The 26,844-nt window shown below is 36.0% G+C and overlaps 1 protein-coding gene across 2 annotated transcripts in view; it reads left to right on the top strand.

Annotated features, from left to right (window-relative positions):
* The window catches only part of SHOC2 (SHOC2 leucine rich repeat scaffold protein), a 104,489-nt gene that overhangs the window by 67,963 nt on the left and 9,682 nt on the right, over positions 1-26,844 (top strand). For both annotated transcript variants that reach the window (XM_047762443.1, XM_047762442.1), the window contains exons 3-5: positions 3,827-3,964; positions 20,370-20,500; positions 25,171-25,359. In XM_047762443.1, coding sequence (XP_047618399.1) covers positions 3,827-3,964; positions 20,370-20,500; positions 25,171-25,359 — 458 coding nt within the window. The remainder of the gene's footprint in view (positions 1-3,826; positions 3,965-20,369; positions 20,501-25,170; positions 25,360-26,844) is intronic.

Below are 26,844 nucleotides of genomic sequence, written 5' to 3' on the forward strand. Positions count from 1 at the left end.
TTTTCTATTTTTAGCTTTTTGCTCTTTACGACTGCACTCACGGCATATGAAAGTTCCTAGGCTAGGGATCGAATCGGAGCTATAGCTGCTGGCCTCTACCACAGCCATAGCAACCCAGGATCCCAGCTGTGTCTGCAACCTATACCACAGCTCATGGCAACACCAGATCCCTGACCCATTGAGTGAGGCCAGGGATCAAACCTGCATACTTATGGCTACTAGTCAGATTTGTTTCCTCTGCGCCACAGTGGGCACTCCGAGATGACACTCTTCTTAATGTCTCAGTATTAACATGACTTCCTGGCTTTGAAGAGAGTTATATTGCTGGACAATAATTATCTGGAGAGACTAAATGCTCAAAATAATTCAGTTATCATATGGTGATTTACACACATCAAAAAAACATTAAAAAAAAAACAAACAAAAAAACCCCCCAAAAAACAACAACAAAAAAAACCAAACATTTAACTTGAGTCTAGATAATTATATTCTGCTTTTTAAAACACTTATTTTTTAGTTTAATATTATTAGATACTTATACATAAGTTCTTCTAAGTTGTTGGTAATTTAGCTGTTTCTTGTTCAAAGGTGTCAAACTGGCATCCTGAACACTGAAAAAAAGCCCAGATATTTTTGATAAAACTGTTTTTTTCTGTTTTAACCTTAAAATTAGTTGCTAGTATTTGAGCATTAGAGATTTTATAAATGAAAATAAAGATTTCCAGCTTCTTTTGAAAAGTGTGAGAAGTGGACAGTATTGAACTTTCTCATCCCAGCATTGCAGTGATTCTCAGCCAGGGGCAGTTTTTGCAGTGTTTCAACAGTGGACGTTTGTTAGTGTCTAGAGATGGTTTTGATGATCATGACTTGGTGAGGAGGTGTGATTGGCATCTAAAAGGTAAAGGCCAGGGATGCTGCTTACGCACAGGACAGCCTCCTACAGGAAGGAATTACTGATCCAAAATGTCTCAGTCCTGAGCTTGAAATGTCCTTCGATTTAGCAGCAACTGGTCTGAGTTGAATCACATCTGTTCCATAAAGGCTAAAGTTTGCCATAGGCTCTTCCCAACTTGCTTTATTTGCTTTCTGTGACTCTGTACACTTTTGAATTTGTGCATCTTCCTTTAAAATAGGTGTTACTAAAGTGGGTTAGGGTTTTACTAAAGTGGGAACTGAAACAACTTAAGTTGTTAGAATCCAAATTTTATTTTCCCCAGTCATCATCATTTATTCTTTCAGTTAACGTGGTAGTGTGTAAAGCACTATACTAGATGTGGAGGAGGTAAGCAGCTGCATACACTTTAAGGATTGTTATATCCTGGAGAATAGTTCTGTTTATCATTATGTAATGTTTTCTATATCTGATAATTTCCCTTGCTTTGAAGTTGACTTTGTCTGAAATTAAATATGGCTACTTCAGCTTCTTTTTGATGAACATTAGCATTGTATTTCATTTTCCATCCCTTTTTTAAAAATCCATCTGTATGGTATTTAAAATGGGTTTTTTGAAGACAATATTCAGTTGGGGCTTGTTTTTTTAATCCACTCTAATTTTTATTTGGTACATTCACATTTAAAGTGTTTATTGCTTTAGTTGGATTGATATCAAGTATGTTTGAAACTATTTTCTGTTAGTTGAACTTAATCTTTTTCACGTTTTCACCATTTTTCTACATTATCTGGTTTTAATTGAGCACTTTGCATTATTCCATTTTCTCTCTTAGCATATCACTTATAATGTTTTAATTGAGTGTGTGTGTGTGTGTGTGTGTGTGGTTGCCTTGGAGTTTGCAGTGTGGATTTATAGCTAATGTAAGTCCTACTTATACCCCTCATTGGTAGTATGGGTACCTTATAATAATGAGTATTCCCAGTTCCTCCCTCCTGTCCCTTAAAACACTGCTGTCATTCATTTCATTTATTCTTAATCTATAATCACTCACTATGTTGTTACAATTAGTACTCTGAACAAACTGTTATCTGTCAGATTAAGAATAGGAAAAGATTTTATCTTCTATTATTCCTTCACTAATAATCTTCCTTTCTTTGTGTAGATCTAAGTTTCTGACCTATATCATTTTCCTTCTGTCTGAAGAACTTACTTTAATATTTCTTGCAAGATAGCTCTACTGGCGACAAATTCCCTCAATTTCTGTTTGTCTGAGAAGGTCTTTATTTCTCCTTTACTTTGAAGGATAATTTCATTGGTACAAACTTTTAGGTTGGTGATTTTTTTCTCTCAATGCTTTAAATATTTCATTTGGTTCTCTTGCTTGCATGGTCACTGAAGAGAAGTCCTATGTGTTCTTATCCTTGTTCCCATATAGGTAAGGGATGTTTCCCCCTCTTGCTTCTTTCAAAATTTTCTCTTTGTCTTTGATTTTCTGTATATAGTTTTGAATTTTATATGTCTAAGTGGAAATGGGAGGGGATTTTTCTCTTATCTTCACCCCGAAAACCTGGGATGGGGCTCCTCTAGGTAAAAATCTGAGCTGTAGTTTATGCCCCAGCAATGCAGGATCTGAGTCAAGTCAGCAACCTACAGCACAGCTCATGACAGTGCTGGATCCTTAACCCACTGAGTGAGGCCAGGGATCAAACCCATATCCTCCTGGATACTAGTTGGGTTCTTAACCCACTGAGCCACAATGGGAACTCCAAAACACAAGGATTTCAGTTTCTCTACATCCTTGCCAATATTTGTTTTGTTTGTTTTTTTATTATAGCCGTTCTCATGGATATGAGGTGATATGTCATTGTGTTGATTTGCATTTTTTAATGATTAGTGATCTTAAGCATCATTTCATGTGTTTATTGGCCATTTGTGTATCTTTGGAGAAATGTCTATTCAAGTCTTTTGCCCACTTTTAAATTAGTTTTGTTGTTGCTATTGTTGAATTATGGCAGTTCTTTATACATTCTGGATATTAATCCCTTAGCAGATGTATTATTTGTATATATTTCCTTCCATTCTATGGGTTGCCTCTTCATTTTCTTGAAAGTGTCCTTTTATAGACATAAGTTTTAAAATTTAGTGAAATCCAATTTCTTTTCTCTTTTGTTGCTTTTGTTTGTAGTATTTGGCTTAATAATATGCCCTACACCCATTTTTTTGGTGTTTGGAGTTTGATGCACTTTATTTGCCTATCTTTTTCAGTATTTCCAACCTCTGCCACCAAAAAGGAAAATCACAGGACAGCCAATATGTCTGTTATAAATAAGTTTTGGGAGACGGAATAACACTAAGAATCTTAGATGCCAGTACATCCCTTTCAACCAGAATGAGGAGAATTATACCTAATTTTCTATCCTTTTGGAGTACTATTAAATTGAGAAGCAGTTTTTGATTTATAAATCTCAGCTGATGTATTTATATATCATCAGAACATATGCTTATTTCAGAGCATATGTATTTTGAGCTAGAGAGTGACCCTCAAATTAACTCAATGTATCTGATAGTATTGCATTGAATTTGGTTAAAAAAATTAGCTTTTTTTGAAGTATGGAATATACAAATGTTTGTGGTTAAATTGATTACTTAAATTAAAAAATATATATAATATTAGTTGGTAATGATTTATAACCAACATTCTCATGTTTCCTTTTTTTCTTTAGGTATGATTGACATGCAATATTATATTAGCTTCACGTGTACAATATAATGATTCAGTATTTGCAAGATGTCATTTTCAAATACCAGTTTCAGACTTTGTGTTTGACTTTTACTCAAAGTATAACTATGGTATAGAAAATGATTTTTTTTCTTTCCTTATTTAATGTATTCTTTAAAAATTCTTATTAAATTTTTATGTTGGTCAATTTACAGGTGAATTATGTAACCTCATTACGCTGGATGTAGCTCACAATCAACTTGAACACCTTCCAAAGGAGATTGGAAACTGCACACAGATAACCAACCTTGACTTGCAGCACAATGAATTGCTAGACCTCCCAGATACTATAGGTATGAGAGGATGAAGAAGATACTGTTGATTACTTATAGTTACTTGGACATTAAAATCCATTTTTTTAAATAATGACTGTAGATTTTATTTTATTTTATTTTATTTATTTATTTATTTATTTATTGGTCTTTTTGCCATTTTCTTGGGCTGCTCTCACGGCATATGGAGGTTCCCAGGCTAGGGGTCGAATTGGAACTGTAGCCACCAGCCTAAGCCAGAGCCACAGCAATGTGGGATCCGAGCCGCGTCTGCAACCTACACCACAGCTCACGGCAACGCCGGATCATTAACCCACTGAGCAAGGGGAGGGATCAAACTCGCAACCTCATGGTTCCTAGTCGGATTCGTTAACCACTGAGCCACAACGGGAACTCCTAAAATCCATTTTGATAATAAAGTTAAAACATTGAAATTCAATATTGTCAAAGTGGCAAAACTTTAAAAGATAGTATTTTTTTTTGCATATATTTAGTTTTAATAGTAAAATGGTGTACCAGTTTACACTCCCACAAAGAGTGTATGAGTGTACCCATTTCTCCGTAGTAGTGTCTCTATAAAAGATAGTATTTTTAAATCATTTTTATTTTCATTTCTAGAAAAGAAAATAATTAAGTTTTAGAAATGAGCTCAATTACATTGTAAAGAAGATAGAATCCTGAGTCATATGTATATATTCTATAACTCTCTCCTTAAATCACAGAATAGGTGCATTTGCTGGTTTTTTTTGCTTATTTCAGAATGTTGCATTCTGTTGTATAGGGTGTGGGCCTTTCTTTGCTAAAGTAGACCACACTGAGAAATAAAATCATTGTTGTTTAGTTTTTAAAAACATGTCCAGGGGAGTTCCTGTTGTGGTGCAGTGGAAACAAATCCGAGGATGTGGGTTTGATCCTTGCCTCTTTCAGTGGGTCAGAGATCCAGTGTTGCCATGATCTGTGGTGTAGGTCATAGACTGAGCTTGGATCCCATGTTGCTGTGACTTGGCGTAGGCTGGCATCTGCAGCTCTGATTCGACCCCTAGCCTGGGAACTTCCGTATGTCACTGGTGTGGCCCTAAAAAGCAAAAACAAACAAATAAATAAAAACATGGCCAGTGCATTTTAAAATTTGTCCATGTCTAATATGGAGGGACTAAAAGAGGTTTCTCAAAGTGCAAAGTGTGTTTTGAAGACACAGCCGAACTTTAGAAGATTGAATTGCACTTACTATGGTATGTTACATATTTACATATTATTGCTTTTTTTCCTAAATGCCCCAAGTTTATACAAACAGTAAAAGGAATTTTTTTAAAATTTGGACACTTTTAGTTATCATTGTGGCGTGAGGATACTATAATGTTTATTTAAAAAATTAGACCTGGAGTTACCGTCGTGGTACAGCAAAAGCGAATCTAACTAGGAACCATGAGGTTGCGGGTTCCATCCCTGGCCTCGCTCAGTGGGTTAAGGATCTGGCGTTGCCCTGAGCTGTGGTGTAGGTCACAGACTCGGCTTGGATCTGGCGTTGCTGTGGCTCTGGCGTAGGCCGGCGGCTATAGCTCCAATTAGACCCCTAGCCTGGGAACCTCCATTTGCCGCGGGTACGGCCATAAAAAGATGAAAAAAAAAATTACACCTGTGTTTAGTTTATACAATTTTGATAATGAATATTTACAAGGTTCTTTTACTAAATCATATAAGGCCTACAGTAATGTTATCTTTCTTCAGAAAGATTTGTGTTTGTTCTCTCAGGTACCTAGGATGACCACATCCATGTTCTAAGGTTTGTGGTTTTTCTTTTGGCTCCCCGCCAGCCCCACTCCAGGTGATTCAGATGCAAACTGCAGACTAACTGGAGGGTTGTTTAATTGCAGTACACCCCTCATACTAGGGTGCAACACTGTAGGGTCCCAGTTGCTATTGATTATTAGACTCCCCATCCTTGGCAGGCTCTCGATTTTAACTCTTGGCAGAAACATGCCTTAGCCTTTCAGCTATATCTTCTAGTTAGAAAAGCACTCTCAGGACAAAATCTTCTTCAGTGTTTTGCTTGTTTCTGGGTTCCCAGCTGGCTTCCAGTCTGGTAATTAATTACTATCTTGTTAGCTTTCTGATTTTTGTTTTAGAAGTGTTTTTAGTTTTCTTCAATGAGAGGGTTTACTTGGATTACCTACACTACCATTACTTGAAACAGAAACAGAAGCAAGTGTTAAAAATTGCTTTTCTTTTTTTCCATTTTTTGGCCCACCCTGCGGCGTATGGAGTTCCCAGGCCAGGGATCAGATCCAAGCTGCAGTTGCGATCTGTGCCATAGCTGTGGCAGTGCTGGATCCTTAATCCACTGCTCATGATACTACGATCCCATTGTGCCATAGCAGGAACTCCTGTTAAGGAATTTTTTAATAAGTTATAAAATAGACTGTCTTTTGGTTATATGACAACTATTCACAGAAAAGTAATCTGATATAATATAGGCATTGGAAACTGTATCTTTCTGAGTCCTGGGCCCTAGAATCTACAACAACAACAAAATAGAAAATAAATGAAAAAAAGTCATGGGAGACGGTATTAGAAGTTCTAGAAGGAGAATAGAGGTAAGGCAATGAGAAGCTAATAAAATATAAGTTTACTGGAGTTCCCATCGTGGCTCAGTGGTTAACGAGTCTGACTAGGAACCATGGGGTTGCAGGTTCGATCTCTGGCCTTGCTCAGTGGGTTAAGGATCTGGCGTTGCTGTGAACTATGGTGTAGGTTGCAGACACAGCTCAGATCCCACATTGCTGTGGTTCTGGCATAGACCGGCGGCTACAACTCTGATTAGACCCCTAGCCTGAGAACTTCCATATGCAGCAGGTGCGGGCCTAAAAAGACAAAAAGACAATATATATGTATATTTACTATTTCCATAAATGTGACTATATACATATATATTTACTGTTTCCATGATTGCGACAAAAACCCAGATAATAAGGTTGAAACTGCTTACCAAGAAGAAGTAATGAAAAAAGATACATTATGATAGAAGTTTAAAAAATAGATTAACTTAATTAGGTTGAATAAGCAGTATAGTCATGCATAATTTTATAAAACCTGACTTTGTCTTGTTTCAGTTCAGGATAATGCTGGCCATGTATAATAAGTTGGGAAGTATTCCAATCTCCTCAGTTTTTGGAATTGAAGAGAAGCTTGTGTGAAATTGGCATTGTTTCTTCCTTTAATATTTGGTAAAATTCATTGGTGGAGATACCTGGGTCATGATTTTCCTTTGTAGGAATGTTTTTGAAAACAATTTAAATTTCTTTGATAGACATAGAACTATTTAGGTTATCACTTTCTTCTTGAGAAAACTTGATCATTTGTGTCTTTCAAGGAATGCAGCCGTTTCATTTGTCACATTTAATGGGCATACCTAACATTCTCTTATTTTAATATCTGTAGAATCCATGACAGTGCCATTTCTCTCATTCCTGATAATGGTAAGATTGTCTCAAAGCAATGATTTTTTTTTTTTTTTGTTTCTCTAGTTTTTATTTCATTGATTTCTACTTTGAACTATATTATTTTCCTGCATCTGCTTCCTTTGAGTTTTATTTGTTCTTCTTCTAGTTTGTTATGGTGGAAATTTGAGGTTATTGATTTGAAACCTTTCTTGTCTTCTCATATAGGCATTTTAGTGCTGTAAATTTCCCCTTACCTACTGCTTTAGCAGCATCCCTCCAAAATCTGACATGTTGTATTTTCCTTTTTGTTTTGTTCAGAATACTTGCTAATTAATTTTGTGTTGCCTGTGACCTGTGTGTTACTAGAAATACAGTATTTAGTTCCCAACATCTAACAGTTTCCAAAAGTCTGTTATTGATTACTAATTTAATTCCATTATGGTCAAGAACATAGTTTGTGTGACTTGAATCATGTAAATTTATTGAGACTTATTTTAGGTTCAGTATCTGTTGTCTTGATAAGTATTCTACTTTTGTTGAGTAGAGTAATGTAGATGAAGCAATCAGTGAATTTATTATACTACCTACTCTTTTTTGACTTCCTTTCTTTCCAGTTTTTATTGTTATATTGTCAGGTCATGCAGCATTTATTGTATATGTTGTTATGCCAGTCTCTATTTTTGTTTTAGTCTTAATGTTCATCAGTAGTGCTGTCGCCATAGTTTCCCAAGTCATCTCTTGGTTGGCTGAAGTCCGTCTTGTAGTAGTTTTCTCAGAAATGGTTCATGAACGGTAGTTCCCTAGTTCTCGTATGTTTGTTACCTTTACATTTAACAGTTTGGATGGACATAAAATTATTGAGTTCATCTTGTTTCCTTGAGGATCTTATAAGAACTAAGAGGTAGTTCTTTTGTCTTCTGGAATTGAATGTATGAGACCAGTCTCATTTTTTTCCACCAATTATAAGTGACTTAATCTTTGCGTCTGGTTATTTCTTTTTTTTATAATTTTTTTTTTTTGGTCTTTTTGCTATTTCTTGGGCCGCTCCTGTGGCATATGGAGGTTCCCAGGCTAGGGGTCTAATCAGAGCTGTGGCCACCAGCCTACACCAGAGCCACAGCAACGCGGGATCTGAGCCGCGTCTGCAACCTACACCACAGCTCATGGCAACGCCGGATCGTTAACCCACTGAGCAAGGGCAGGGATCGAACCCGCAACCTCATGGTTCCTAGTCGGATTCGTTAACCACTGCGCCACGACGGGAACTCCTGGTTATTTCTTTATTTCTGGAATTTAGGAACTCTATCATATTTCTCAGTGTTGATCTTTCAGGGCCAATTTCCCTAGAATACTCTGAGCCAGTTCAATGTCTAGGTTTAATTTTTTTTTTTTTTGTCTTTTTAGGGCCACACCTGTGGCATATACAGAAGTTCCCACACTAGGGGTTGAATCCAAGCTACAGCTGCCAGCCTGCACCACAGCCATAGCAATGTGGGATCCGAGCTGCATCTACAATCTACACCACAGCTCACGGCAACACGGGATCCTTAAACCCACTGAGCAAGGCCACAGATCAAACCTGCGTCCTTATGGATACTAGTCGGATTTGTTATCGCTGAGCCATGATGGGAACTCCTAGATTTAGTTTTTATTTCAGTACAGTTTTTTAAATTACATATTGATATATTTACTTGGTTATGTTCTTAACATTGAAATGTCTGTGACTTTGCTTATTTTGAACAACCAATAAGCAACTAATTGGAATAGTAAAAGAAAAAAGAAAGAATAATATATGATTTTAACATGATCATTTTCTGTGGAATGTCACATGAAAGCACTTCAGAAAAGAAACTTCTTTTATAAAATTAAAGGCATGGGGTTCCCATCGTGGCGCAGTGGAAAGGAATCCGGCTAGGAATGATGAGGTTGTGGGTGCCATCCCTGGCTTCGCTCAGTGGGTTAAGGATCTGGCATTGCCCTGAGCTGTGGTGTAGGTCGCAGATGCAACTTGGATCTGACATTGCTGTGGCTCTGGCATAGGCTGGCAACTGTAGCTCCGATTAGACCCCTAGCCTGGGAACCTCCATATGCCGCAGGTGTGGCCCTGAAAAGACAAAACAAACAAACAAACATACAATTAAAGGCTTAGAAAAGTAAAGGGTATTTACACTAGCAAATCAGACAGGGAAACTGAAATTAAAGATGCTTTAAGTGTTATGAAGTTATGTACTTATTCCTCTCATTGATGCTTGATTTTTGTGTGTTTCTTAAGATATTAAAGATGCAGATATTTTACTGTTCCTGGAGTATATCAGGCAAGTTATATATAGCCTCAGAGTCTTTGTACTTCTTGGTTTCTCTGTTTATTAGGACTCTTCTCCTAAACATAGGCATAATTTTCTCTACTCTGTCAACTGATCAAATGGATATATAGAGTTCTAAAAAGGGCGTAGTCATCAATCAGCTCTGTTCTTAACTCTCAAATAATCTAACAATATTTTGTTATTTAATATTTTATGCATGTGTCTGTATCCCTGTCTTGTTAAATAACAGTGAAAGGGGGATGCTGTTAAAGTACTAAAATGAGTAGTCTTGACAAATAGAAAGCATAGTGATGATGGATGATAAAATCTTCTACTTAATAAGACCTAGAGTCCGTTGGATTCTTCTTCCTCTGATAAAGGGTAACTTCTCCATGTATCCTTGTTTCTCTGGGCTTTCTTAATTTTGCATTTCTCCCTTCTATCAGAAGTAATTCTTATGTATTTCAAGTGTGTTTATTAATATGAAAACATTTGACTTCATATTAATTTCTAGTAGTTGACATGTCTCAATGTAACACAAGTTCCTCACTTCTAGCATATTCCACATGTTCAGATTATAGCTGTGTCCTGGAGATCAGTGAGAACTGAAACACCAACCATAATAAAAATGTAAATATCTCATTTATTTTTATATGCTTTGATAGTTGTTAGCAAACTGAGTATAGCTGCTATTCTGAGTAATAGCAAAGTAAGTATTGTTTATTGAAATTTTTATAGTATTGTAGTCATTTATCATATACCATGTTTATTAAAATAATTCTTTTGCCTTTCTCCATCCCTCTCATACCCCATATTTTGATTGTATAGCAGGAGGCTGAGATTTGGAGAGAAATTTGAATATTCAGGTCTTGGTCTGTTAGCTCAATAGATTAAGCCTTTAACATTCTCCCTTTCATCTGTTGGAGAAGAGCAATTCATCCCAAACTGTTAGAGGCAAACTTAATTGGAATATAGTTCTCCTAATACTTTTGCTGGTCTACTTGAAAAGTATAATGTAAAATGCAAAACAAAAAAAACAGCACCTATCCTGAAGAGTTCTTGCTATTTCTACAGCAGCTGCCCTGCTCTCTTTTCCCTGGACTGAAGAAACTTCCCCTAAAGTCACAACTGAAAATAAAATCTTCTATCACCTTTCCGTCACTATTCTACAAATCACTTTAGTTCTTTGTCTTTGGCTTTTTTTTTTTCCCTTGTAAGTAGACCCAGATATTTTTACCCCTCTCTTTATTAAACATGAATACTCCTAGAGTAGTTATCACTCCTTGGCAGTAATCACTGCCATTTACTTTGAGACTGAGCAGTGACACTCATAGGATCAGTGACAACTCATAGAATGTGGAAAAGAGGCAGAAGGAAATGGGGAGGGGGGCAGCTGGTTGCAGTTAAGTGAAAGAGTGCTTAAATCAGATAAATTATAAATAGGTTTTTAACCATTAGTATGCCCTATTGAAGAATAAAAAAGTTACTCTCTTTCATGTAAACATTTGCTAATTCAAGAATCACCTATAAACTAAAGAAAATATTAAGCTTCATTTTAAGAGTCGTTTTGTTTTAAACTATGAATCCGGTATCTTACAGCCTTCTGAAATCTCTGATGGTTTTATGAAATGAGGGAGAGAGGGGGATCTGAAGTAGGAAAAAAAATTTTCTATTTCTTCTCAAAATGAGGTAGAGAAATATGCAACAAGACCTTGCCTTCAAGGCTGGAGCACAAAACAATTCACAGAGGTCTTTTTGTTGCACTGGGTTCTGAAGAAATGTTAATGGTAATTTTGGTTATATCAACGAGTAGAGTTTTAGTAATTCAGTTTTAGGTAATTACAGTGCTGCTTACATATAACAACTTCACTAGTTTCTTTTTAATAGTGGCATTCTTTTGGGTTTTTGATTTTTAAGAATTTTTGTATTGCTTTTCAATTTGCTTTCAGTTTCTCAGTTTAATGTTTCTGGAAACAAATTGTACCTTTGACTTTTTTTTGCTGGATTTGTGTGCCTTTTTTACGATTTTTTGCTAATTTGTTCAAATAAGATCAAGGCTATTTGAGTTAGAGTCTTACTCAAAAGTTATACTGAATTAACCTAAAGGGGTGATTGCACTGGGTTCTGAAGAAATGTTATGATAATTTTGTTGATTACTTTTGCTGAAATTCAAAGCATCTAATATTAATTCAAGCCATTTGATCTTTCCATATTTTAAAAATCTGACAGCATAGGAAAGCATGTTGTCAGAGAAGAACACAGAGCAACATACAGTCAAAGCTAAGCACTTAGAAAGCTAAATATGCCAGTGATGGTAGTGATCAGCCTACATTTATACATAGAAGCTCAGCAATATTGATTTTATTTCTTGGTTACAATGGCTCAACATTAAAGCAAGCCAAAGCATGATTTCTAGGTTGCAGTTTAGTTTGTGGTTAAAACCACTTATTTAAAAAGGTTAGAGTTGAAACCACTGCAGGGGGTGGGTGAATCACAGTAAATGGCGGTCTTCTGATGTCAGGCTTTTTTTTTTTTCCTTTTTCCCCTGGCTTAAGACAGTGTTGATATCTAACCTCTCTTTTTTTGCTGAGAGCAATGTATTTTTGTCAAAGTGTGGACGGCTCTTTGAACACGGCATGCTCTCAGACTGACAAGTCCTTTGCAAGTGTTTCTTCATCAGAATAGCACATTTTTGTAGATAACATTTTAAAGTTCATTTTCTTCTACACCACCAAAAAAAAAAAAAAAAGTTTAGTTAAGTTGGAGCTACCATTTTTGTTTAAATAAGCACTAGTTTTGGTCCTAGCTAATTTCATGTGGCGTTTTAACTGTATCATTTTCATTTTATGATTTTAAATTCTAGAAACCTATTCTGATTTTAAAAATGAGAAACATTTACTTTGCTTTTATAAGAGAACTTTCAGAAATCTGGATTTGTGAGTTGATAAGCATTTAGAATTTGTTTAGTGTACTAATCTTTGTTATTAGGGAAAGCTCTTGGATTTCAGTGAGAATAAAAATTGGTTAAAATATTGTATTCATCTACTCTTCTACTATAAACAGTGTTTGTGGCATGTCAATTGATGGAACAAAATTATGAGAACTTTCCATTATTAACAAGATGTTTCCTCTTCTGGCAAATTTCAAAGACCCTTTGGTGAATGCTTCAGCTGCTTTATTACAATGGAACAACTCTTCCATAGGGAAAGGCAGTGGTATGAAGGAGAGAAAGGGATGGGCTTATCCCAGTTCTTTTTTAAGATGAGTGCCTCTTTTATCTTCAACTTTAAAATTTTATGAAGATTTTGATATTCTTTGTAGTCAGATATTATCACTGTTTATAGGAGAATGTCAACCTTTACCAGCCTTGTTTAGCTGTGGTGGCCATGGCCTAGTGGCACTATCAAGATTTAAAACATCTGTCTTTTGATACATCAGATATATTTTCACATGTACACAAAGGTATATATGTTAGGATGTTCATTATAGAATTCCTTTTTAAAAATTAGAAACAGGAGTTCCCGTCGTGGCGCTGTGGTTGACAAATCCGACCAGGAGCCATGAGGTTGCGGGTTTGATCCCTGGCCTTGCTCAGTGGGTTGAGGGTCCAGTGTTGCTGTGAGCTGTGTTGCTGTGAGCTGTGGTGTAGGTTGCAGATGAGGCTTGGATCTGGTGTTGCTGTGGCTCTGGCATAGGCCGGTGGCTATCGACCCCTAGCCTGGGAACCTCCATATGCTGCGGGAAGTGGCCCTAGAAAAGGCAGAAAGACCAAAAAAAAAAAAAAAAATTAGAACAGATGCCATTAATTGGGGAATGATTAAGTTGATAATGGTACACATATAGAATGGTTTAAAAATGGTATATCTGTAGTTATGAGATATATGACATATCTATAGTTAAAAGAAAACATCCTATGACCTATTATATGGGGGGGGGAACTGTGTAGAATGATCCCATTTACATAAAAACACAGAAACATTAAAAAACTATATTTGTGTATGTTTAAGTAAATTCTTAGAAAAAAGGTCTCAGTGGGTACATATTAGACTACAGAGCATGGTTACCTGGGGAAGAGAGTAAGGTGCATTTATGTATTTTGTAATTAAAAAATTATTTGGTGGGATGAAAAGAGAGCAGAGCTGGAATGGTTAGTTTGTTTTCTGACAGATATGTAAAAATGGGCTGCTTAGGTGTTGGGTGTCCCAGAAAAAAATACTGCAAATATTTGTAGAACTAATTTGTATTCAGGAAAATCTGATATATATAATTTTTTTATTTTTGCTTTTTAGGGGTGCACCTGTGGCATATGAAAGTTCCCAGTCTAGGGGTCGAATTGGAGCTGCAGCTGCCAGCCTGCACCATAGACATAGCAATGCGGGATCTGAGCCACACCTGCTACCAGCACCACAGATTATGGCAACACCAGGTCCTTAACCCACTGAGTGAGGCCAGGGATCAAATCCACATCCTCATGGATACTAGTTGAGTTTGTAACACGCTAAGCCACAATGGGAACTCCCTGATAGATATTTTTAAATCATGGCCAGTTTAAATGTTTGTTTCATAGACATGCTATTTTAAAATAAAATAAGAATGGGTCAAAGAAAAGAGCTTTTTACAAGCCTTTCATATAATTTTTTGTGTCTTTTTCCTAATGGAAAGGAGGATAGTAAAATATTTTAGCTTCTATAGTTAAGAAAGTTTGAATTATTGCCTACTATGTGCTTAGCACTGAAACAAATTCTATAGGGAGATAGAAATACATAGCAATCTCCCTCATTTAAAATATTTTCAATCTATTGAGAGAAGTAATTAATTCATGAAACAGCTAACAACATAAGACCAAATATAAGTAAATGCTAACATATGGTGAAAACAGTGTCTGGCCATGAGTCTAGTTTATAAGATGATCATTAAGATTTTGATAGAAGGACTGGGAAAAGTTTCATGAAAAAATATGCTGGACTCAGTATGGGATAAAAATGCCTTCCATGAGCACGACAGCATGGACAGTCACACAACTTGGAGGCCAGAAATATCAGGCTTCTGTGTCAGGTGAAAACAAGTTAACCAGAGCAGAGTCAAAGCAATTCATGAAGAGCGATTACTTAATAGGGAGTCAGCTGGGTTTGATTCTAGCTCTGCCGTTAGTCACTTCATTTTTGCTGAAGTCCATACTGAATACTCTCAGATGGCTCTTATTGCTGCTTCTTGGGTATCTTGTCTCTTGTCTTTTTTATCAGAATGGCTATCTAAAACATCAAACCACATGCTCTGTTTTTCTACAACTTAGCTTATATCCTCACTGTATGGAGAATATGAGCCTCACAAAGTAAAGTGCCCAAACATCTCTACATTAGTGGTAAACATCTCCCTAATGTAAAATGTTCATTCAATAAAAAGGTATATAAAGATATCACAACTTTAGAATTATAGACTTTATCAAAAGGATGTTTTAAAATTACAAAATTCTAGAAAGTTAGGGAAATTATAGACAAATTCAAAGAATAAAATTTTAATCTTACATAATTCTATCATGCAGAGATAATTGTTTTGATATTTTCTCCCCCCTCTTGTTGCATGCATGCGTTTTTTACATTGTTGAGATGATACAACACACATGATTTTGTTATCTGGCTTTTTTCACCCAATACCATAACTTAGTCTTTCACATCTTAAATAATTTTTTAACATAATTTCAATAGGTACAGAATATAGAAATACCATAAATAAAATCATGTTTTGAAGATCTGTTATAAATCAGTTATTGTGCTAAGTATCTTACACACATTGTATTTAATCCTTAGAGCAACCATTTTGGGTATTTGGCATTATCCCCACTTTCTGGGTGAGAAAATAGACTCAGTTAATTAACTTGCCCAGTGTCACATAGATAATATAATAGCCTTTGTCTTTTCTATTATACTGTAATGCCTTCAATTTAAATACTTATTCATCTATTCTTGAATATATAGGTTGTTCCCATTTTTTGTTATTAGAAATATGACTATAATTAACATTTCATCATAAAGTAGATTATTTTTTGCCAACCCAACTTGTAACATTTGTTTCATATGCAATGTCACAGTACAGTGATAACAATAGTAAATGTTATTCTTGCCCTTATTTCTGATCTTTAAATTCTCTGGAGCTTTAGAAAGTCATCCAGTCCTCTGCTTGTCCTCCCCCTCCAAAACTGACACATCTCACTGGCGTGTCATCACAAAGACACTAATGAAGCATCCTTAGTTAATATAAGAAGCACTCTAAAGACAAAATTAACTTGCCTATGCTAAATGATAGTTGTTTTTATTGTGGCTTTTTAATTCAGTTTTCTGCCTGTTGGGATCTTAATTAATCAGAACTAGTAAACTCTTGGCCCAGTTTCTAACGTTATTCTAAGAAAGTAATATAAATGAGCATAGCATGCTTCCAGAATAGTTCTGATGCAGGAATTGAAATGGGTGCTTAAGTTTTTTCTTTTTTTTCTTTTTGCATTATAGTTGGCTAGACTTAGGGTATAGAATTATCAGAGTATTTTTGATATCAATAACTAGTTCTTACCTTGAAAATGTAGAGGGTAAAAATTAGCTGCATTTAGTCATTTTTTAGAACTTTGGTCACTGAGTTCTTCAAGAGAGAAGGATGCAAATGAGTATAACTAGATAAAGTACAACTAGATGAGGCATAGCCATCCTAGGTTTTAAAGCTTAACTTAGAAGTTCCCGTCACGGCTCAGTGGTTAATGAATCCGACTAGAAACCATGAGATTGCGGGTTTGATCCCTGGCTTTGCTCAGTGGGTTAAGGATCCGGTGTTGCTGTGAGCTGTGGTGTAGGTCACAGACAAGGCTGGGATCTGGCGTGGCTGTGGTGTAGGCTGGCAGCTACAGCTCCAATTCGACCCCTAGCCTGGGAACCTCCATATGCCTCAGGAGTGGCCCAAGAAATGGCAAAAAGACAAAATAAATAAATAAATAAAATAAAATAAAGCTTAACTTATAGGTTAATATATATATATATGCTTTCTGTAAGTATTGGAGTGATGTTGCATCTAAGAAAAACAGTCACACAACTTTTGAAATATGCTCAAAGCAAAAAGGAAGAATTGGACAAATAGCAGAAAGTTGCTGAAGGTTGAAAAGCATCAAAATATTTATCTCCAAAAATTTAAGTGTGGCAAACCATCCTTTTCTATAACGGCATACCTTGGAGATATTGCAGTTTCCATTCCAGACCACTGCAGCAAAATGAATATCACAAAGCAAGTCACACGATTTTTTTTTTGTTTCCCGATGCATGTAAGAGTTATGTTTATGTGATAGTCTGTTAAGTAGTAGTCTGTTAAGTATGCAATAGGATTATGTCTGAACAATGTATATACTTTAAAATACTTTATTGATAAAAATTGCTAACCATCATCTGAGCCTGAAGGGTCTTACCTTGATGTGGATGGCTACTGACTGATAAAGGCGGTGGTTGCTGAAACTTGGGGTGGCTGTGGCAATTTCTTAAAAAAATGTTGAAGTTTGCACACTTTGACTGACTCTTTCTTTTCTGCAGCATGCAATGCTATTTGATAGCATTTTACCTCAATAGAACTTCTTTCAAATTGGTGTCTATCTTCTCAAACCCTGCTGCTGCTTTACCAACTAAGCTTATGTAATATTCTAAGTGCTTTGTTGTCATTTCAACAATCTATACAGCATCTTCACCAAGAGTAGGTTCCATCTCAAGAAACCACTTTCTTTGTTCATCTGTAAGAAGCAGCACCTCATCCATAAAAAATTTTTTTGACCACGCCCCCAGCACATAGAAGTTCCTGGGCCAGGAATCAAACCTGCACCATAGTAGTGACCCAAGCCACTGCATTGACAATGCTGGACCCTTAACCCACTGAGCCACAAGAAAACTCTGGGTAAAGTTTTATCATAAGAGTGCAGCAATTTAGTCACATCTTTAAGGCTCCACTTCTCATTCTAGAATTCTAGAGTCAGCCTGTCTGAAGCCTTAAAGTGAAACATTGACTTCTCTCCAGCTCTGAAAGTTTTAGATGGCCTCTTCTTTCAATATAAGGCTGTTTTGGCCATATTGAAAATCTGTGGTTTAGTGTAGCCACCTTCATTGATTATCTTAATTGTATCTTCTGGATAACATGCTGCAGCTTCTGTATCATCACTTGCTGCTTCAACTTGTACTTTTATGTTATGGAGACAGCTTCTCAAACCTCATGAACCAACCTCTGCTGTCTTCTAATTCTTCTTCTGCAGCTCTTCACCTCTCTTAAATTTTATAGAATTGTAGAGAATTAGGGCCCTGTCTGGATTAAGCTTTGGCTCAAGGGAATGTTGTGGCTGGTCTGATCTTCTATCTAGACCACAAAAACTTTCTTTATATCAGTAATGAGGCTGTTTTCCTTTTCTACCATTCATATGTTCACTGGAGTAGCTCTTCTAATTTCTTTCAAGAACTTTTCCTTTGTATTCACAACTTGGCTAGCTGGTGCAAGAGGCTTAGCTTTCAGGCTAGCTTTCAGCATGCCTTTGTCACTAAGCCTAATAATTTCTAGCTTTTGATTTAAAGTGAGAGACATAAAACTCTAACTTGTTTCAGTTGGTTAGAGGCCAGAGTAGAGTTATTAATTGGCAAAATTTCAACATTGTTACATCTCAGAGGAGAGGGAGAGAGATGGGGGAGCAGCTGCTCCGTGGAATAGTTAGAACAAACTATCAGTTAAGTTCACCATCTTAAATGGGTGCAACTTGTGGTACCCCAAAACAATGGCAGTAGTAACACCAAAGATCGCTGATCACCGGTCACCGTAACAAATATAATAATAATGGAAAAGTTTTAAATATAACTAGAATCACTAAAATGTGGACACAGAGACACTAAGTGAGCAAATGCTATTGAAAAAATGGCACTATTAGACTTAACACTGAGTTGCCACAAACCTTCAATGACATGTAAAAGATGTAATATCTGTGAAGCACAGTAAAGCAAAGCACAATGAAATGAAATATGCCTATAATTTCTAACACTGTTTACTGTTTAAAACGAGAGGGTACATTTAACATTTTAACCTGGCCCAACTAAAAATTTTATAGCAACAATTGCAGTTTGAAGTCAGAAAAGAAAGAATTCAGCCATGACAAAGAAATGCATTGAACTAAATTCTCATTACTCTTATCTTTTATGATATCAAAATGAACTTATTTTCTAATGTATAGTGGTTGGAAAATTAAATTTAAACTTTCTATGATAGCTGATATCATCGTATTTATCCATGTAGTTTACATGTAGATTGCTGTGGGTCTTGGCAATAAAACTAGGAAATGCCTGTTTTTTTTGCTCTAATCTTTAGGTATTCAATAGTGGCTAATATGCTCAAGCTGCATATAATTAGATAATAAGAGAGACTAACTTTTATTTGTAATTTTAAAAATATTTTGAGAAATGTTTTACCATCAAGTTAACTTTTTAGAGAAGTTTTAGAATGTTTATCTTTAAACTCATGGAAAATATTGAACCTTTCTGACCTCACAAAATAATTATGCATCTTATATTTTAAATAATACTGTTTCAGGAGTTCCCATTGTGGCTCAGCAGGTTAATAACCCTACATAGTGTCTGTCAGGATGCAGGTTCAATTACTGGCCTTGTTCAGTGAGTTAAGAATCTGACATTGCTGCAAGCTGCAGTGTAGGTGACAGATGCAGCTCAGATCCACTGTGGCTGTGCAGTATCCCTGCAGCTCTAGCTCCAGTTTGACCCCTAGCGTGGCCTGGGAACTTCATATGCCGCAGGTGCAGCAGTAAAAAGAAGAAGAAGAAAAAAAAAAAATTATATATGCACACATCTTTAGGGAAGCTAGGGATCGATTGGGAGCTACAGCTGCTGGCCTAAGCCACAGCTACAGCAACATGGGATCTGAGCTGTGTCTGCAACCTACACAGCTCATGGCGATGCCAGATCGTTAAGCCATTGAGCAAGGCCAAGGATCAAACCCATGTCTTCTGAGCCACAATGGGAACTCTGACATGTACATTTTTTTTTTTGTCTTTTGTCTTTTCAGGGCCGCACCCATGGCATATGGAGGTTCCCAGGCTAAGGGTCCAGTCGGAGCTGTAGCCGCCAGCCAACACCAGAGCCACAGCAACTGGGGATCCTAGCTATGTCTGCAACCTACACCACAGCTCAGGGATCCTTAACCCAGTGAGCAAGGCCAGGGATTGAACCCACAACCTCATGGTTCCTAGTTGGATTTGTTAACCGCTGAGCCACAACGGGAACTCCTGATATGTGCAATTTTATGTATACATATATATAGGTACCAATGAGATAACTATTATAAATGTAAAATATCTACTACTTTAATGTTACTCAATTAGGCCTTATCTGAAGGTTAATTTGTTATTAAAATATGCCAATACTTTCTAATAATTCATTTTAAAAATTAACTTATAGCTGTGTATGTGATTATTTCTCTAAGACAAGTGGGCACAAAAGTGCTTTTGATTTCATCCTAATAAAGTGAAGTTATATAGTTTCTTGATACTAAAAAGTTAAGGATCTTGCTAAAATAGTGCTTCAGAGTAATTCATAAATATCTGGTTAATAGCCTGGGACAGTGACAGGCCCATTATATTTTTTTAAAATTAAATTTCCTTGTTTGTGTTCACAGGAAACCTGTCCAGTTTAAGTCGTCTTGGTCTGAGATATAACAGACTGTCAGCAATACCCAGATCATTGGCAAAGTGCAGTGCACTTGAAGAATTAAATTTAGAGAACAATAATATCTCTACTTTACCAGAGGTAAGACATGGATTCTAGTAAACTCTTGAAACAAAACTACAAGATAATGAGAAAACTAGTCAGTCTTTACAGCTGAATAAATAATTTGATGATTGAGATTGCTTAAATAATGGGTATTCTGTGGACATATAGCCTACTGTTAAGATACAAATTCCAAAAAAGGAAGAGTAGGTATGACTATAGGAATAGAAACCAAGGTGGAAAATCAGTGTGCTGCTTTCCACTTTAGCACCATGTAAATCTTTCCCATGTCGTTTGAGACTTGACAATAAAAGCTATTAAGGAGGCATTGTATAGCTGGTTTTAAAATTCAGCTATCCCACCCCATTTAGTTATAAAAAAGATACTGTAGAAAAATGATCAATGAAAAGAATGACCACACAGAATGCACTGTTTATTATCAAGACTAATAGTACCTGCAGCAATCCTGTGACCCAATCTTTTACCATGCTAATATAATAATATTAAAGCCTGTTTAGCACATATCAGTCACCAGAATCTGTAATTTTTTAACACTTTTTTGGGTTTTTTTTGCTTTTTAGGGCCGCACCTGCGGCATATGGAGGTTTCCAGGTTAGGGGTCCATCAGAGCTACAACTGCCAGCCTACACCACAGCCGTGGCAACTCAGGATCCAAGGTGCATCTGCAACCTACCAGCACAGCTCACAGCAATGATGAATCCGTAACCCACTGAGAGAGGCCAGGGATTGAACTCTCAACCTCATGGTTCCTAGTCAGATTCGTTTCTGCTGTGCCACGATGGGAACTCACAACACATTGTTTTTAATTTGGGTTTTATTGGTTCTATTAGAAAAGTATTTTCAATTATTTTGTGTAGAGATTAATTGGGCAAGAGGCAATGTTTTTAAATTATTTCTTTTATTAAAGTATAGTTGATTTACAGTGTTCCAATTTCTTCTGTACAGCAGCAATATTCTTTTTTCAATTGTCTTTCTCAACTTTATTATTTTTTTTACTCTTGCCTTTCCTCCTTTTGTTGCCTTCTGTTTTAGTATACCCAGCAACTTGTATGTTTGCCTGTAGTCATTCAAGCACAATATCTTACTGTAGTATTCTAACAAATGAAAGAATAGAGTTGTGGACTTACAGATTCATTGAACTTTGAAAAGTTTTCTTCTAATAATTTAAAATGTATAAGTGGACCTATTATATTTAGATTATTATTGATTTTCCCAAGTGTGTGTGTGTGTGTGTGTGTGTGTATTTGAATTAAGATTAAAGGTGCTTTTGATGAATGTTTTTTCAGATAATATGCTTTGGTTTATAATGAGCAATTTGAAGAGGTGAGGCTGTAGGTTTGTAGCAGTTAGTTTATCAGTAAATTTATTCAGTTGATCTATTTCTTAGGGATATACAAATAAAGTAGCACCCATTAATTTGGCTCTTATTAATCTAGGTGCTTGGGTTTTCAGAAAATAGCGTGGTCAGAGTACAAAAATAAGTTCCCCAAAACTATAGTTTCTAGACTGGGCCATTTCACTAAAACTATTATCTTACCTGTGGCAAAAGGGTACTATAGTTAATAGTAGTTTAAGTGGGATAAGGAATAGAATACAGATTGTAGATAGAGCCCTGATAGCTAGGCTGTTTGGATTTTTGTCTTCCTGTGATAGTGGTAATTTATAAAGATCAAAATGAGTGAGGTTCTGCTGTTCAATATCATCCTCTTTTATAACAATAATTCGTGCCCATAATAAGGCAGATAATTATCACATTGATCAGACCTTGTTGGGAGTCTTTGAGGGTGTGATTTGTGAGCTTAAGTAAGACTTGACTGCTTTTACAATGTCAGTATGCCTAAATATAGGACTGGGTGTATATCACATTTAACCAAGTGAGAATTTTTAATATTTATTTACGTATTCAGTCTTATTGTCAGTGAAGGGAAACCAATAATTATTGGGTACCTCTTAGGATATAGACATTGTACTAATTGTGGTATATACTTTCATGTATAGTATTTCATGGCTGAAATAATTCAGAACTTATTTTTGATGAGGGAATTATAAAGAAGATAGCTCTTTTTAGTCTGGCTGTGTGTATTTTAAACAGGCCCATTTTCAGATAGAGATGCTATGGGGGAAATCCTCAACTGGTCTTGCTTAAATAACTAGGAAAGCATTAAGTTTTATTTAATAGTAGTCTATATGCTTGGGAAATAGCATATTCCTAATGCAAATGGGTAATTATCTGCATTTATAATCACAATAAGAAAAACAATAAAATCCACTCAGTAGCACTTAGACATTCAGGCTGGCAAGAAAAATCAGGAAAGTGGTTTTCAGCTAAAGCTCCTTATATTTCTGAAATCAGAGCTGGCAAAATGACTATATACTTTTCCATTTAAAGACTATCTGGAAGTGGACTGGTTTTAATGTAGATATAAACACAAAAAGAGAAGGAACTTAATAAATTTAATCACACATGCTCTAGGCATAAGGCTAGGAGCTCCATACTTACTATTCCATTTAAATCCTCACTGTAGTCCAACTATTTATTGGGGTATTCTTATCAAATAAAGAAATAAGATTTGCAAGAAGTCATGTTTTTGGCCAAATTCGTCACCTTAAATTTTTTTTTCTGGGAATATGATGAGAGGTATATCAATTATGTAATTAATTCACCAGAGTCACAAAGCTGGTAAGTAGAAGATCTAAGATGGGAATCCAGATGGGTCCAACTCTAAAGCAGTGGTAAGCAACTTCAAAGCTTCACAGTATTACCTAAGAATGAAAGGTTGGAAAGCTGCTTTCTTGTTGCCTCTTTTCAAATATCCTCAGACATTAACATTTTTTCATAGAATATCAATTCAATAAGGTAAGTCACCTGTAAGAATAATAAAAATAGAATTTTTGCCATGAGACTCAAAAAAAATTCATTATTTTCAGAAAAGTAGGATGTAGACATTTTCCCAAATTAACTGCCATGCAGAGTTTTTTCTCTTTGTGTGTGTGTGTGTGTATAGCAATTGACAAATGTTGAGTAGCTTAAAGTTGAGCAACAAACAAGCTTCAGTTCACTGTGTAATTACACCTTCAATTATGTAGTTATTTTATTCCTTCAGTGGGCCTTGCACATTAGCTGACACCTCAAGTACTGTGTCTTTAATTTCCTCATGTGGACAACTGAAATTTGAACATTATTTAAAACACACATCTCACAGTGTTTTCTCTCTACTTGGGTTTTTCTATCAATCCAAAATGTTTTCTTCTACTTTTCTGAATATTTTTTTTTCATCCCTTAAGATCTAGCCCACTCAGTCTCCTTCCTGCTTTTCCAGTTATTCCAGTGTTTCTTTTCTTTGAATTTAAAGGACTTAAAATTTGAGCACTTATAATGATGCTAGGTATTACATTTTATTTCTTTAAAAAAATCTTTACTACAACCTATAAAGTAAGCCATCATCATTTTACAAATGAATAAAACTAAGGTTCAGAGAACTAACTTGCCCAAAGTCACAGCTACTAAAAAATAGGGCCAGGATTCAAAACTATTGTGTAGCCTCTACCAGTATCTCTCAAACATTAATAAGCATATAGAGCACCTGGGAATCTTGTCAAGATTGATATTGTTATTCTGTAGCAGTGGGGCCTAGCAAGCTCTCAGGGAATGCTGATGCTGCTCTTCCTTGAACCAGGCTTTGACTAGCAAGAGCCTATTCTGTATCATTTATTATTGATTACATACAGTTATGTATTATTTTCTTATCTGTCTGCTCATTCTTTCTCTCAGTGGAATTTAGTCTTCTTCGTGGCAGAGATTCTTTTATAATACCTAATTACCTAACACTGTGGTTACATGGAGCCTGAAGTAAGAGGGAATATGCTAAATAAATACCCGTTTGATTGATATATATTCCCTCAGAAATTTACTGTATGGAAACGCCATGTATTATATAATATCAGGAAGTATTATTATCTTCTGAATTTAATATTCCTAAAAGGAACCATTAAATTACTGAATGACACCTTACTCTATGCCAGGCATTATGTTAATATTTTTATTTTTTAAAATTTTTGGCTGCATCTACAGCATGCAGAAGTTCCTGGGGGAGGGATCGAATCTGAGCCACAGCAGTGACAATTCTGAGTCCTTGACTGCTAGGTCACCAGGGAACTCTGGCTTGTGTTAATCTTAATAATAATTTAGAGATAGATACTTAACTAAGACCTGGATAGGATTGATCACACAGCAAGTGACAGAGCCAGGACTCAGAGTCAGGACTATCTGATACCACCTTTCCTGCTTTTATAAAGGTTTCAAACTGGCCATTCATGAAAAACCTCTTATCCACAGATGTATTTTCTTTATCCTAGAGAGTGTTTTAAATAAATTGAAGGCAAAGAATAAAAGTCAGGAGATTTAATGTAAGTAAATGAACTTCCTGTTTCTTATAAAATCTGGAAATCTGACTACGTTGGCTCCACATTCCTGCAAGGTAACAATTAGCTAGAGCTGAGTAATGACTTTCCTTCTAGATGAGGAATCACAGAACCGGCCCAACCAGTCTGTGTCATTTGTTACCTTCAGGGACTCTTGAGGCATTTGTGTTTGGGACTGCTGTTCTGCAGTCTACAGAATAAGTCTTGTTACAGTTCTGATATTTATTTCTTTTCTTTTCTTTTTTTTCTTTCTTTTTTTTTTACAGAGTCTTTTATCAAGTCTTGTGAAACTAAATAGTTTGACCTTAGCTAGAAATTGCTTCCAGTTATATCCAGTAGGTGGTCCATCTCAATTTTCCACCATCTATTCCCTCAACATGGAACACAATCGAATCAACAAAATCCCATTTGGGATTTTCTCCAGAGCAAAAGTATTAAGTAAACTGAATATGAAGGTAAGTCTATTTGTATTGGGGGGAAAAAACAACTATGAGTAGTACTTCTAATATTTATGCTTTATCTATTAGTGTGGGTAATGAATGGGTACTTATATCTTGCTGATGGGGGTCTAAACTGATAATAAGGATACTTCAGGACAATTTGTGTTAGATAACAAATATCTTAGAACCTTGCAGTTTTTTCTAAAGAAATAATCATGAATGTCCCTAAAAGCATGGTTGTAGGAACATTTTTTCCAGACCTTTCTACTTGATTGGTACTACCTTGTTAGAATTAATAGAGATTTAATTTCTTAAAAGCATAATATCTTCAGTAGAATACTATGAAGCCTTTAAAAATAATACTACAGAAAATTAAATACCAATTGAAATATTCTAAAATTTACTAAGTAGGAAAAATTTAAGCATGTAAGATTCTCTTTGTACACATTATTTTTATGAGCTGTGTTTAATTTGTTTTTTGTTTTTTGTTTTTGTCTTTTTGTCTCAGGGCCACACCCACGGCATATGGAGGTTCCCAGGCTAGGGGTCCAACCTGAGCTGTAGCTGTGAGCCTACGCCACAGACATGGCAATGCCAGATCCAAGCTGTATCTGAGACCTACACCACAGCTCACGGCAACACCGGATTCTTAACCCACTGAGCAAGGCCAGGGATCGAACCCGCAACCTCATGGTTCCTAGTCAGATTCGTTTCCGTTGCTCCACAACGGGAACTCCTGATGTTAAATAGCTATAGACTTATATGCATACATATAGCCAGTGTTTACCAAAATATAATGTTTATCTTTGAATATCAAAATTATTTATGGGTGATCTCTTTTTTTATCTTAAAAATTGTTTTTCTTATTCTAATTTTTTCTTTTCTTTTTAAGCCCATACCTGCAGCATATGGAAGTTCCCTGGGCGGAGGTCAAATTGGAGCTGCAGCTGCCAGCCTATGCCATAGCCATAGGAATGCCAGATCTGAGCCACATCTGTGACCTATGCTGCAGTTTGTGATCCTTAACCCATTGAGAGAGTCCAGGGATTGAACCCCCATTTTCATGGACACTATGTCAGATTCTTAACCCTATGAGCCACAACTGGAGCTCCTTTATTATTTTATAATCCAATGTCATATTTGTTTCAGTGTCCAACATAATGATTCGATATTTGTATATATATTGTTAAATTGATCACTACAGTAAGTCTAGTTGTGTTACATACATTCTAGTTATAGAAATTTTTCTGAGAACTTTTTAGATTTACTTTCTCAGCATTTGCAACACAGTGTCATTTGACCTTTTGACTCTTTCGTCTATTTCTACTGCCTCTGTTCCCTGCCTCTGGCAACCACCATTATGTTCTTTGTATCTATGAGCTTGGTTTTTGTTGTTGTTGTTTTATTGTTTTGTTTTTGGGGGTGGCACCCTAGAGATGTGGAAGTTCCTAGGCCAGGGATCTAACCCCCACCACAGCGGTGATCTGAGCCATAGCAATG

This window comes from Phacochoerus africanus, chromosome 15 (genome assembly GCF_016906955.1).
Source record: "Phacochoerus africanus isolate WHEZ1 chromosome 15, ROS_Pafr_v1, whole genome shotgun sequence".
In the NCBI taxonomy this organism is placed as follows: domain Eukaryota; kingdom Metazoa; phylum Chordata; class Mammalia; order Artiodactyla; family Suidae; genus Phacochoerus; species Phacochoerus africanus.